Source organism: Schistocerca gregaria, chromosome 1, assembly GCF_023897955.1.
Source record: "Schistocerca gregaria isolate iqSchGreg1 chromosome 1, iqSchGreg1.2, whole genome shotgun sequence".
Lineage (NCBI taxonomy): Eukaryota > Metazoa > Arthropoda > Insecta > Orthoptera > Acrididae > Schistocerca > Schistocerca gregaria.
The window spans coordinates 755,986,646-756,000,818 of NC_064920.1; the positions used below are offsets into that span (position 1 = coordinate 755,986,646).

Below are 14,173 nucleotides of genomic sequence, written 5' to 3' on the forward strand. Positions count from 1 at the left end.
TTCTCAGTGATTTTCTGGAAGTGATCTTTGTTTGAGGCTACAGTCAGAGCTTTTCCCTCAGATATAAATATATGATCATCTTTACCAAGATCTTCCTCTGGACATCATAAATAGCAAGTGATATCACTGAGTTACTGTACTTGGCTTACCTGTAATCACATAGGTAGTTGTGATAACATTTTAATTTTAGTTTTAGTGGTTTTGTGTGTGTGTGTGTGTGTGTGTGTGTGTGTGTGTGTGTGTGTGTGTGTGTGTACACCATGGTACACATCATGCTGTCAGTCCAGAAGAAAGTGGAAAATTTCTTATAATCCAATTCTGGGCACTAAGGCCTCAATATAGTGATCATAAAATATTTAAATACACAGTGTACACTCCTCTTTACCCCTCCTTCTGTCAACCTCCTCTCATCTCTGATACAAAAGTACAAATTCACTTTGACATTTAATTACGTTTTGTAGCAATCAGTTAAAAATATAGCAGCTAGTTAGCTGAGTAAATGTCATGTAACTAAAACTGGTCTGGCCATAAAATTCCTATTTAGTTGAAAGTGGCATGTACTGTATCTTTAACAGTAGCAACTATGACCATTAGGAAATGTCTGTAGGTAATAATTTTGCTTAAATCTTACTCAAGTCATGAGGTCATTGATTATTTCTTTAACTGATTACAGCCTCCTGTAATTAAGTGATTTGCATGAAAGATGAGGTACTTTGTTTCATCAGTTGTAATGTGTTTTAATATTTGGCCAGAGTTAGACCGCTAGACATTTTCTAATCTTTCTTGTGATACTCATAATTGGAACCTTGGTATGGATAGCAAAACTGTGTGTTCCCCTGCCCACCTATTTCAGACTTCATTGATAAATTCTGAAAGTGAGTGGAAACCAACATTTAAAGATTTTGTGGGTGTTCTTATGAAGTAGAGTTCTTACATACATTTCATTTTCTTGTGTGGATATTTGTATGCTTTTCAGGAAACTTTGTGTTTGTAGTGTAAAAAGAGAGAAGAATCGAAGTTAACATAACTTTTTCAAGGCTTCATTAAGTTGTTACCAATTCAGATGCTGATAATCTTTCCCACTGTAACTTCTCTGATATAGTGAGTAACTTTATCATCCACATTGTCCATATGGTGACAGTTTAGCGACTTCCAACATTTGGTGCATCAAGTTAGTTCATAAGAGTTGTCATTGGGACTTATCACAGAATGGTAACGTAGAAAATGGAGTTATAAAGTAGAGAGAATTCACACATTATGTGGTAGCATGATGCAGGCCCCCACGTTATGTAGCATGCATTGTTACCAGCAGAGGGCAAGAAGTGTATTGACAACTACCAGTTTTTATGCACAACATGGGCTAGATTCAGATAACATCCATCTACTGTTAAATTGTCATCTGAACTCCCACTTTCTCTCTTGCCCATTGTGAAATTTAGCACTGGCATTTATAAATAATTTCCATCTGAATAATTAGATATAGTGTGATACACTGTCAGGTGGCTTGCGGAGTATGGATGTAGATGTAGAATATTTATTTACAGTTCTAAAATTATTGGAAAGTTTTACAATTAGGTTCCTCACCACCAAGGTAATAGCTGTCAGCATCTGTGGGTGTGAGTGCTATTCTTGTGTTAGTGTCGTCAGCTATGAACCATTGGTGTGTGTGTGTGTGTGTGTGTGTGTGTGTGTGTGTGTGTGTGTTAGAATGCATGCTTACCATAAGGTTAGTAAATTTTCTGCTGTTCTTAGTTTTTTCACTAATTTAGAGCTGGGCCAGTAATGAAGGCTTGTTTAAATTGAAAATTATTGAGGTTTGTTTCTCATATGAATAGAAATGAATGTACTAGAAAGTTGTCACTTTTTATTATATGTCTGCTTGTTATAAAGTGTTGCCACATACATATACACTCAGAAATGGTGACTTACTGCATACTTACCTGTACAGCTACAAATTCACCCTCTCTCTTCTCGTATTGCCTCTTTAGCCTATGAGGAACTACTACTAATAATGTGAAATATGTGTGCTATTGTAAATAAAGCTGAAGTAAAATAATTAACTTTTTTCAGAAGATTTGGGTGCCCAATGTTGTGATGACAATGTTGGTACAGATAGTCCAGTACGCAATGGTGATGTACTAGACAAAGAAGAGGGAGACAGTGGTATCGATGCAAATAGCCAAGGAAGTTGCAGCAGCAATGATGTTAAATCAAAAGAGAAACGAAAAGATAAGAAGAAGAAGAAAGGCCCTAGTGCAAGTACATCGACATCCCCAAGTGGGGGAAGTGGCAGTAGCAATAACAGCAATGCAAAGCCTCCTGAAAAGGAGCCAGCACTACATCCTCCTGGATCAGCTCACTTGGAGGCAACCTCTTCTCGCCCATCCGTTAGTAGTTCAACCAAGACTCGTGAACAGCCTAGCTTGTCGTCAGTTTCTGGCTCTGCAACTGACAATAAAGATCGTAAAGAAGCCACAGCTCAAGATTCCAAATCTGCTACCCGCAGTAGCCAACAAGGTGAACGGAAAATTAAAGGTCATCTAGTATTTGAGGCTTCTAGGCCACATCCTGCTGAGAGGGAGGATTTTGAAGCAACTGGCAACGAAACATATGTGCCTGCTAGTAAAGGGAAGAAAAATTCTTATATGTAAGTCCACAAAGTACAATTACTTTATATTCCTTTTTTTGTCATAGTTTTTGCTTAAACATGTGTTTTGTTATATTTTAGTAAGATACAAATAACTTGTATCTATTATTATTTATACACTTCGTAGCAAGGCATTTCAGTTTCTGTTCTGTTGCAGTAAATCTGTAGTATATGTTCTTATAGTTTGCTGACTCAGTTCTTTAACTAATTGTTGTTTGGTTTCCATTGGTACAGAAATCTAAACTTTGTTGTGAAAATGTATTAAACAGCTTTGTGAAATGATTGGTAATCATTCCATTTTTACTCAAATCGCTATCCTCCAATGTGGTTTTTTTTTTTTTTTTTGTCAAATACAGGAATCATTACTGTGATGCTGAGTCAAGTCTGAGCAGCAACAAAAGTGGTATGAGCACCACAAGTCCAAAACAGAGTGGCAAGCGGGAGGAAGGGTGGAAAGAAGTTGTCCGGAAGTAAGTATGCATCTCTGTTATCAACAGAAAATAGTACCTCTAAGCTTTTCCACCTACAAGTTAAACTTTATACGCTATTGTAAAAGCAGCACATCATAGTGCAAGAAATCAGTCTCTCTCTCTCTCTCTCTCTCTCTCTCTCTCTCTCTCTCTCTCTCTCTCTCTCTCTCTCTAAGAAAAAGAATGTGCTAATGATTGGTGTAGGTATCTAAATTCCCCATTTAGGTCCAAGAAGGTTTCTGTGCCCTTGAATGCCATCAGTCGGGTCATTGGCAGAGGTGGAAGCAACATCAATGCCATCCGTGGTGCTACTGGAGCACACATTGAAGTGGAGAAACAGAGCAAAGGCCAAGGCGAAAGGATAATTACAATAAAGTAAGAATTTATTTGCATTTTTATTTTTACATTAGAAAAATACTGTGTGTTGATATGAATGTTGACTAATGCACGAGAATCTTCTATTCAAATATTTGTTCTGCTTTTTAGTTACAGGAAAGTAACTGTTTATGATTCCTATAGTAGATAGTATGACAGAAACTGCATTTTTAGTGTGTGCTCATTGTGTAACAGATACAACAACCACTAATAAAAAAAATCTGAGGTTACAGGAATTAAAGAAAAATAAGTTATGCATGACAGTTTTATCTCCGTGTTGCAAAAAATTTTTTGTTTATTGGTCATTTTAAAGTGATTTCTCTATACTTGGTTTTATTTGTATACACATTAGTAGCTGTGGGGTTCCACGCCATATGTTTGCTGGGAGCTTTGTTTATAAGTTGAAATGTGTATTTCTTTTATTGAATGAAGAAAAGTTATGTAGCTTATCATCTGTGTGTTGATTCAGTATATTTAACTACTGATGTTGTGCGCCAGTTCTTTTTGGAAACTCTTGCGGTTTGTGTTTACAAAATGTCTGAGCTCTTGCATATTGTATCAACTTAAGCTGATTGGCATACCATTACTAAGTGGTGGTATGCTCTTCGAAAAACTAGTGTCTTGAAAGGATCTCGAAGGCAACATGTTTATTTTGGGACAACTGACCACTTGTTAAGTATTCATACTTTTCAGTGTAAGGTGTTCTCTTGGTAATTGTCATTGGTTTTAGTTTTCACAGTAAATATGCGTTCCACATCTTCTTTGGAAAATTTTAATTCTGAGAACCTGTTTGACACCCTTATCTCAACTGAACGTTTTATGTCTGTTGGAAGTGATTCAGTAGGTGTGAAGCTTTTCTCCTTATTTGAAATTTCACTTTACCTAAATTTTTGTTCTGCAAACAGATGATGAAAAAATGAATTTTATATTTTAAATATGGTTATCTGTCTGCCTGTAAAGTTTCTCAGAGGTGTTGAGCAGCAGCAACACACAGAAAAAAATCTTTCAACAGTGTTCTGTCACATGTTGCAGTCTAGCACTTGACACCTCTTCTGTTTGGCAACTTGTTATCCGTTTTCATATGTTCGTTTATATTCCATTCTGCATTCCTGCACTTGTTTATCTGAAGATCAATGTCTTTTGCTTTTGGAGGTCTTATTTTTTGTCAGATGACATCAAACATAATTATTTTGATCTTTGTATTAATTATTTATTTTTTCCCTCTTATGGTAGAGGTTCTGCTGAAGCAACAAGACAGGCACATACTCTTATTGCTGCTTTGATCAAGGATCCTGATGTGGATATATTGCAAATGCTTCCAAAGTCGGCAAAGCTGTCAGTTGTATCCATGTCTTCATGGGACAAATCAGCAATGGTAATTTGAAAACTTAAGAATTTATTCTGTCAAATATTTACTGTATTTTAATCATTTAAGGGTTGTAAACAGTTTGACATTTTTGGTCAACAGGCACCAAAGTCAAAAACTGCATCTGCCAAGTCTGGTGGGTCTGTGACGCTGCAAGGAACATCAATTCTTGGAACAGGGCCGTCTTCATTGCTCAGCAAGCCAGTACCTGCAGGTAAGGAAATGCTTATAGCTTGTATCTCATGTGATATAAAATTTTGTTAGGAAATTGTTTCTCATACTTCATAGTTTGATCTGTTGTGGTGTGCCTCAATACCATTTCTCTCTCTTATTTCAAGAAAGTGCCAGTACTCTACCAGGATTTTGTGTAGCCAGAATGATGATCTGTTTTTCTGAGCCTTACTGTGTATCTGTATCTGACCTTTTAATTTCACAATGTAAAGTCCAGGTAGGAATATCAGCCTATTATGAAAAGGATAGATTGCTACTCACCGTGAAGATAACACATCGAGCTGCTGACAGGCACAACAAAAAGACTTCATTGTTCCTGTCTGTAACTCAGCATGTCGTATGGTGACTACCAATCTCTCCTTTTCATAATATGGTTAACTTATTTATTGGTATGTGTCAGGTTTGTGACTGTAATGTAAGTGGAAGTGACTTATTTATTACAAATAAAACTGATAGTATATTTTATGATGAGCCAGCTATCTCTACTTCAGATAGATTATTATTATTTCATTGTAACAAATAACATATAACGAAGACACCCTTTGGCACATTTCTCTAGGCTAGTAGTGATTTAAAAAGTGATCAGGTAAAACTACATTGAGGATAATCTGTAAATAGCCTTCACGGGAATTAATTTGATTTTATCAGGGAAGCAAAAACAACATTGGTCAAGCCCGCTGCTGCCCACACCGAAACAGTTTATTGTGCAGTATTGTTTCCTGTGTCTCTAGTAAAGCCAACCAATGCCCTTGAACAGTGCAAGGAGATCCTTTACCAGTGCATTGCTAGACACAATTTCTTAAGATCTGGTTGATCCGAATCAAATGTGATGCAGTTTCCTCATCCCTACCACACATCCCACAACAATACCTTGCCGTGTGTGTGTGTGTGTGTGTGTGTGTGTGTGTGTGTGTGTGTGTGTGTGTGTGTGTGTGTGTGTGTGTGGTGTTTTTTTTTCCCCCTCCTAATATTCTACATTCTGTCTCCTAGTCCAGTCTCATAGCTTTATTTTGATCATCACCTTTGTGATTGTCAGGACAGGCTCCGGTCCAGTAAATGGTGTCATCGCCCCTAACCTGGCCAACATATCGGCTTGCTCATTACCCTATTTCTGTCCCCTAGCTCCAGAAGGACTTTGTGGCATTCTGCCACGATCTTTTGATCTTGTTGCAGAGGCTGCCATTGCTTTCAGGGCTGCTTGGCTGCCTGAATAAATGAAAATGCTTTGTGGCTGCCTGAATAAATGAAAATGCTTTGTGGCTGCCTGAATAAATGAAAATGCTTTGTGGCTGCCTGAATAAATGAAAATGCTTTGTGGCTGCCTGAATAAATGAAAATGCTTTGTGGCTGCCTGAATAAATGAAAATGCTTTGTGGCTGTCTGAATAAATGAAAATGCTTTGTGGCTGTCCGAATAAATGAAAATACTATGTAGCAACTGTGCAAATTCTCCACGCACACCCTGATGGCAGATATTTCTGCTTGAAAGGCTGGAGAGACTGCACTCTCCAGCCTTGGCTGCACTCCGTATACTCTGGCCCCAACACCTTGGTTTGTTTTCAAACCGTCAGTGAACCAGACTGTCTGCAGTGTGGTATCGAAATTTGTTCTCCCTGAGCTTTCTACTTCCAATTACTACAATGAAAAACTTGTTGAAGCAGCTGGGAGTTGTTATATAGTTGGCCAGCATTTCCCCAACCATACCTATGTCTACCTCACTCAGTATTTTAGTGTGAGAGCCTGGATACCCCAGTGAGTTCCAGTTTTTGCCAGTCTTTAACCTGTGTGCTCGAGCTGCTGCCTCCATCTTTACCCACATGTGTAATGGGGGCATGTACAGCATGGTTTCCATCCCAGCAGTGGGTGTGCTGCTAATTTCGCTTGTAATGGCTAAGCAGGCTAATCTCTGCACCTTAGCAAACTCCTTAGCAGCTACCTGCTGTTATATCTTTTTCCACCACACTGTAGCCCCATAAATGATCATAGGTCTTCTCAAAAGGTTAACAGTCTTCGTACCTGTTTATTCTGTGATTCCAGGTTATTTTTCCACCAAGATACATTCCTATTCGTGCACTTCTTGGTGATTGAGCATTTGTGATGGTATGATGTCATGACGGCAGAGGTCACTGCCTCTGCTATCTCCCCAAACTCTTACTGGATTCCTTACCGAAGTACTGACTTCAAATAGGCTTGAGTTGAGGTCCTTCCTACACGCCTCCCAATCCATTTTACTGGAATTTCTATAGGACATAGTGTACCTAATGTCCATTTCAACATTGAACTTAATATTCATGTGGTCTGATAAGGATGACATATCCAAAGGTTATGTAAATTACCTCTTCCTAAATGTAGGTTCGTTGCCCCTATTGAGGATCTCAGTTATTAGCTAGAATAAATTCTAGAAGGTACTCATCTCTACTGTTGGTGTCAGTGATGCTCCACACTAAGTTGTGGGCATTAGCATTGCATCCAAACGATAATTGGTTGCCCTGTTGTGGACAACAGACTTCTGTCAGTCTCCTCACCTCCTGAGGAGGGGGAGGGGGAGGAGGAGGAAGAGGATCACTGTCCTTGTAAGGAAGGTATGCTGAGGCCATTACAAACTCCCTCCTGATATCTTCCTCACATTGTCGCACCCTGATGGTCACTAAGTCCCTAAAACAGAAGTCCACCATCGGCATGAAGGGGATTCCATTTTTCACATAAATGCACATTCTGGAGTTTCTTATATTTCTAGCATAAACCAGCTTGCTTACAGTGCTGCCGAGGCCCAATAAACCACCTTTAGACAAATAGGGTTCCTGAATCGAGGTACGTCTACTTCTTGTCTTCCCAGAAAATGACTCAGGGCAGCAGTGGCCCCTTTACTGTGTTGCACATTTATCTGCAGCACATTCAGTCTCCATCTTGCCACCTTTGTCGGTTCTGATGTCTTTGATTACCCTGATGGCAATCTGCAAGAACCCCAAGAATAGTCTCAGGTCCTGCTCCCACATTGCATTCAGGGACTTCTCTCTGACTTCCACCAGTAGGGTTTGGCCATTTGGTGCAACCTTCCTGTTGATTACCTTCCAATCCTTTGTCGAGACTTCGGGGTTTTAAGACGCTATTTTCTCAGAGTCTCTGGAGAGGTATCCTTAAGGAGTTTTGGCACCCAGATTAATGTGTTTGTGGTCTTGAAGAGCTCAGGTGCTGTCTCTAGCAGCTTCACATCCTCCCACTGTGATATTAGGGGCAACGTTTCCTTAAGCCAGTCCACTGTACCCAGCCCCTCACAAACAAAGATATGAGCACCGTGATCTAGAAAGACTCCCTGAATTTGGGTCCTGGACCAGTGTGTGCCCCCCCCCCCCCCCCCCCCCCCCCAATATCTTCTCAAAGAGAGTCACCTGCATGAATTGCTCCTGCTGCAAGATGATCTTGACCAGTGGATAGCCTTGCTGGATAACCGCCATCCAAAAACAGAGACTCCAGTACTATAGGTCTGTTTCCCTATTTCGTGCCTCAGCTTTCTCTGGATACGCTTATCCTGAGAAGTGGAAGTCTTTGATTCCTCCCTTGTTCTCTTACTGCCTACCCTCAATGAAAAAGGGGTTTGTACACCCCCTCACACTGGGACACACTTTTCTTGGAGACCTTGGGCTGAAGCCCTTTTAGTTCCCTCCACTTTTGTGTAGGAAGCCACTCCTTTCCTTTCTTTAATATTTGTTCTCTAAGAAGTTTCCTCCTCTGAGCCCCAGACAAGTCTTTAATCTTAATCTGATCCAACTTCTTAGTAACCATTCCCACTTCTTGAACAAGTTTGTCCCCCTGTTCAGCTGAGGGGATGTTTTCCATTTGTTCCAGCCCTGGGGTTTGGTTTCTGATGTCCCAACTTGCCTCTCAGTTTGCTGTTTTCTTTCGTGTCCATTTGGTTCCCATGAGAATTGGGGATCTAACTGGTCTAGACCACAGAAACCCCATGCGGTGCAAGGCTAATTACTCATGGAGGCTGTCCAGTATCCCTGAGGCTCTGTTCACAACACATCTTCCTATGTGCCACACACCCCTCAGCGTGGATCGCCTTGAGTTGTATACTGAGGAGTTGGGAAAGAACAAGGAATGAATGTGGGATGACAGGTTGTTGTGGGACACACATAATCCCTCAGCTTCATGTGAATGCACAAACCTCTCCACCCGTATGGACAGTGCTACTTCAAGGGAGTGTCCCCCAGAGAGGTTCATGGGGGATAGTCTGCAAGCATTATTTCATTTTGGCTACTGCCTTGGTTAGCTTAAATTTCTCTGTAATCATTGTAGATTTTTCTTACCTTGGAAGATCTGGTACAATATGCTCTTGGCTGCAAAGTGTGAAATGAGAAACTATTTGAGTGGGAATTGGTAGTGAATTTGACACACAAAGCTACTTAATATCATTAGATAGCTTTCTCCATGTTGGGAATCGCACAGTATTTATTTTATTCAGTGAAAAAAGATTTAAGTCGTATTGGACAAGCCTTAGTAAGCCAGTTTTGCTGAATTCATAACTGATAAGTAATCTGACATTGGCAATTTGCACCTGGATATTGCCTTTTTTTCCTGCCAACTTGTTGCATCTGATCAACTATGATGGATGTTCAGGTGTCTGGTTTGTTTGTATTAGAAGTTGAGAGATGCACACCTGACCTGTGTCCATCCAATCTGTTTCCTAGTGTACTCTCCTACAGCAACCATTTAATTCCTCCATTATCTAAGACATCGCTACAACTTGGAGAAAAGAAACAAAGTCCAAAAAGGTCTTTTTCTCTCTATTAATCAAATATTTTCTGTATGTGCTGATGAGCCAAAACATAAAGTGCACTGTGAGTTCAAATTACACATGGCGGTGTTGCAGGCTTGTGATGCGGTAAGGAAAGTATACGTAAGAGTAGTGGCGATGAATGAGGAATCATTCTAGCAAGAATTTCAGCTGCAAGTGGGGAAATCCATTGGCATAAGTGATTTTGACGAAGGGTGGATTGGTGGCCTAGTGCCTGGGAACAAGTGAGTTGTCATTTGGTTCTGTAGTGAACATATGTGGTTAGTGTTTGAAGGATGGTGAAACTTCAAGTAGGTGCAAAAATGTTGGACGTCCATACTGCACCACAGGATGTGGAAGTTGGAGGCTTATCCACTTCGGAAATCGGGATAAACAGAAATCTTTAGCACATCCGGTGCATGCACAAGTGTTCCGGACAAGTGCATATTGACAAACTTTGGTCTTCACAGCAGATAACCTGCACATATTCCCTTGCTGATCCACAGACATGGTCTGTTATGATTATAGTGGTCACAAGATCATAGATATTTGATCTGAGTTCAGGATCACAAGATTGATGGTCGTGTCCGGATATGTTGTCATCCAGGTGAACATCTGCTTGAAACATGCTGCATCAGACCAAGGACACAGACTGTTGGGAAAGTTCTGCACTAAAGGGGACAATCACTTTTTGGCTTCCATTGGACCTGTGGTAGTAATCGAAGGCACCTACCACAGTTATGGGCTGTATGAAGAATATTGAGGATTATCTGCATCTGTTAATGCTTGGTGTCTTCCCAAACAGTGATGGCACCGTCCATCCAGATAACTATCCATGTCACAGGGCTGTAATTCTGCTACAGGGGCTTAAGGAACATGATAGCGAATTCATGTTGATTTCTTGGCCACCAGATTGATCTGACCTGGACCTGAACCTCATTGAACACATCTGGGACGCTATCGTACATCAGCTCTGTGCCTCGTAGATCAGCAGCTTGTAACGCACAGGGACTGCATGATCTTTGCAGATACAACTCGTACCACACACCTCCAAAAACACATCAGTGGCTTGCATATCCATGCCACACAAAATAGCTGTTGTATTTTATGCCCAAGGTGGACCAACATGCCATTAAGCCAGTGGTCATAATGTTTTGGCTCATTAATGCATATTCCAGTGATTCTCACTTGATCCATCAGATGTTTTTCCTCACATGTGTTACTGGATCTGAAAGGGTGTATCATCTCTCGTAAAACTTTTGCCATATCATAAGTATGAAACAATTGCATTGAGACACGTGTGCTCATATTCCATCCATGAAACAATGATCAGTCTGTTATTTGCGTGGAAGCACTGTCACAATTTTGTCATACAGTAACAACTTTCGAGTAGCGAACCCTTAGCTGAAACAATTTTGTTCTTTATAATTTCACCACAGTCAACAACAGAAATGATTTTACATCAAATTTCCATGCAGACCAGTTGTCAGGCATTATGAGATCATGATTCTTCTTCAAATAATTATGTGGCAAATTAATGTTCTGAATAATGCAGAAGGCAGCTACTGTAGGAGAAGGCATTAAGTCATCGCTTTCAGAAAAATCTGCTTCACACATTAAAGTACCACAAATGAAAGGAAACTCTGATTTGAATGTGTGTTACAAGTATCGTTATTCTGTCGCAGTCGATCAGTTTATAAGTAATTAAACAAAAGAAGCTAAAAGTGACACGTGGAGCACGGTCACTGGCAGAGATAGAGTTCGGGATGCTTATGGGAAAGGAGGATATTACTCAAAGGAGTGTTTCCACCTGTGTAACTAAAAAAAAAAAAGCAAGTGTATAATAGGATAGGTTGTTGGTAACAGGCGTGATGTAAGGATGTACGAAATTAGATGGATCATGGGATACTACTTTAGAAGGTGCATGATTAGAGGTAGTTGAACCTCAGTTTTACACTTTTCAAGGGACTTCAGAAAAATAGTGTAAAATGTGGGGAAAATGAAGAATGTGCGAGACAGTGTTGTAAGCTGTGAAAGTTACATGTAGGATACCCCCTTGTATTATCGCACTTTATGTATTTGTACACAATAGGCATCAAAATACTTCTCAAGGACTTGTTTATTATCTAATAAAGACTTATTATCTAATAAAAACTGCTAATGTAATGGAAAATGAGAACTGTCTCAGAAGTAGAAACTTTTTACTAAATGTTATACGTCATAATTAATTGTTTTGGAAAGCCTGCAGCTGTTATTTATCATTTAAATAATGAAACATTGCGCCAGCTATGATTTTTTTTCCATGTGTAGTGGAGCGTGTTTCGATAATTTTATCTTGTTGTTAAGTGCAAATATTTACATGAGTATTTTATGTGCTGTTAGCGTATGTGTTGCTCTATGTCTCTTGCACTGCAGTTATCTTTTTGAGGTTATCAGATACTGTGCCGCCTCAGTTATGTAGAAAACTACACAAGCGCAAACTACCATTTACATTGTTTGTGCGTCACAAAAAATACATATTAAATACTGCATATGGCAACAAGAATAAATTCTCAAAACATGGATTGTTCAGCATGAAATAATATTTTAATTGGCGCTGTGTTTAAACTAGAAACATTTGAGCAAAAGAGAGGGAGTGAAGGTGTTAGCTAGTGTTAAAAGTGGCGAAACGACAAAATGCACTAACTTTTGTGTGTTTATTACTCCAAATCCGTTTAGTAGAACATCTTGTTGTCAGGAAACCGTTCCCCATAATGCTTGTAAACACTACTTGATGGCCAACATCATGCCAGTACCATTTTATGTCACTTTTTTTCTTGACAAACATTTTTTTCATAAAGTGTAAATCGTGAGAGAATTGTAAATATATTGATGTAAAATCAGGTGCGAATTAACATCATGAACATAGGAAATTTTATGGGAGTGAGAATGTCATAAATAGTGGGAAACCAGTAATTCCAGGAACATAAAAGCAGGGGTTACTGTACTTCATTTTTTTTCCCAGCTCTAGGCAGTGTTAACAAAGAGCAAGCATTTGTGATTAGTCAGCTGGTGTGTTCAGCCAGGTTCACAGACATAACAAATGTATTGCAACAGCTTGTGGCTTTCGGTACAGTTGCACTGTGAGCTGCCATTCGTGCAGGATGCCACAAATTCAGCATAATTGCACAGTTTTAAACATGGCATCATTTGAAATCATATGGGCAGGTTCTGTCATTAGAGCTGTGACAAAAGTTAAATACAAGGAAGACAAAGCTAAATGTTGAAGCTGAAAACAAATTTGTGCAGGGCCACAAAAATATGTATAAAAGAAATAATACATAAAGATAAAAATTCTGTCTGCTATTGTAAACTTATTAAACAGCTGGCATGTAAGTTAAATATCATCTGTGGACATGCCACTATTCCAAGATTTTAGATTGTTGTATGCCCTGATGTAGGCATTTTGAATTACTAATTTTTACTTTTTACAGCTGCTACTTAACACGTCGGCATTATTTCACACACATGATCCACAATTTCTACAGTACTTTGGTTCACAAAATTTATAAGATTTTTTTTTTTTTCGGTTATATGCTAAGTTTATTTTTTCACCCAAAAATCTTTAAAGGTTGTGAGATAGGCTCTACATCATTGGCTTGCAAATATACCAGATGGTGGCCCTTTTTTTTCCCCCAATTTCTCATTTGAAAAATACAAGGTTGTCCTATATTTGCCAATTAAACTATTGCTGCTGAGGTTAACATTTTTACATTGTTTGACAGAGTTTACAGGGATTGTCTTACATTTGTACATGAGGTTTTGGCTGTGGAGGTCCCTTGTAAATTTATTTTGAAGCATTTGTAAGGGCTGGAGGGCTGGGCAAATGTGTGGGTGCATTATCATGATGCAAGAGCCTTGAATGTAAGAAAACCATTAGCATGGTTTTGACATTTGACATGACATGACATGACATGATGAGCTTTGTATGGTATTGGAGAACTTTTACCCACCCATTGTGAAGATTGAACCTTGGTCTCAACATCATAACCGTAGATCCACATCTCATCACCGATTATGATTCTCTTAAGGAACATCTCATTCACATTTGTGTGATCCAAAAGCTCTTAACAGATTGGGAGGTGAAGCTCTTTCTGGTCTTGACTCATGAGCCATGGGTTGAACAGCATGAAGCTTTCCAAGATGCTGTGTCAGGGTTTCATGGAAGAATTCAACTGAAATGTTACATTCTTTTGCAATCCCTTGGACGATTAGGCTTCAGTTGGCATGCACAATTTTGTTGACACTCCTGTCCTGAGTGTCGGCAGT

General features: G+C 39.4%; 1 protein-coding gene across 5 annotated transcripts in view; it reads left to right on the top strand.

Moving 5' to 3' along the window:
- The window catches only part of LOC126267792 (ankyrin repeat and KH domain-containing protein 1-like), a 228,577-nt gene that overhangs the window by 176,887 nt on the left and 37,517 nt on the right, over positions 1-14,173 (top strand). For 3 of the 5 annotated variants that reach the window (XM_049973097.1, XM_049973125.1, XM_049973111.1), the window contains 5 exons: positions 2,071-2,647; positions 3,004-3,117; positions 3,322-3,492; positions 4,726-4,867; positions 4,961-5,072. In XM_049973097.1, the coding sequence (XP_049829054.1) occupies positions 2,071-2,647; positions 3,004-3,117; positions 3,322-3,492; positions 4,726-4,867; positions 4,961-5,072 (1,116 nt within the window). The remainder of the gene's footprint in view (positions 1-2,070; positions 2,648-3,003; positions 3,118-3,321; positions 3,493-4,725; positions 4,868-4,960; positions 5,073-14,173) is intronic. The other 2 variants (XM_049973118.1, XM_049973105.1) reach the window with 2 other exon arrangements.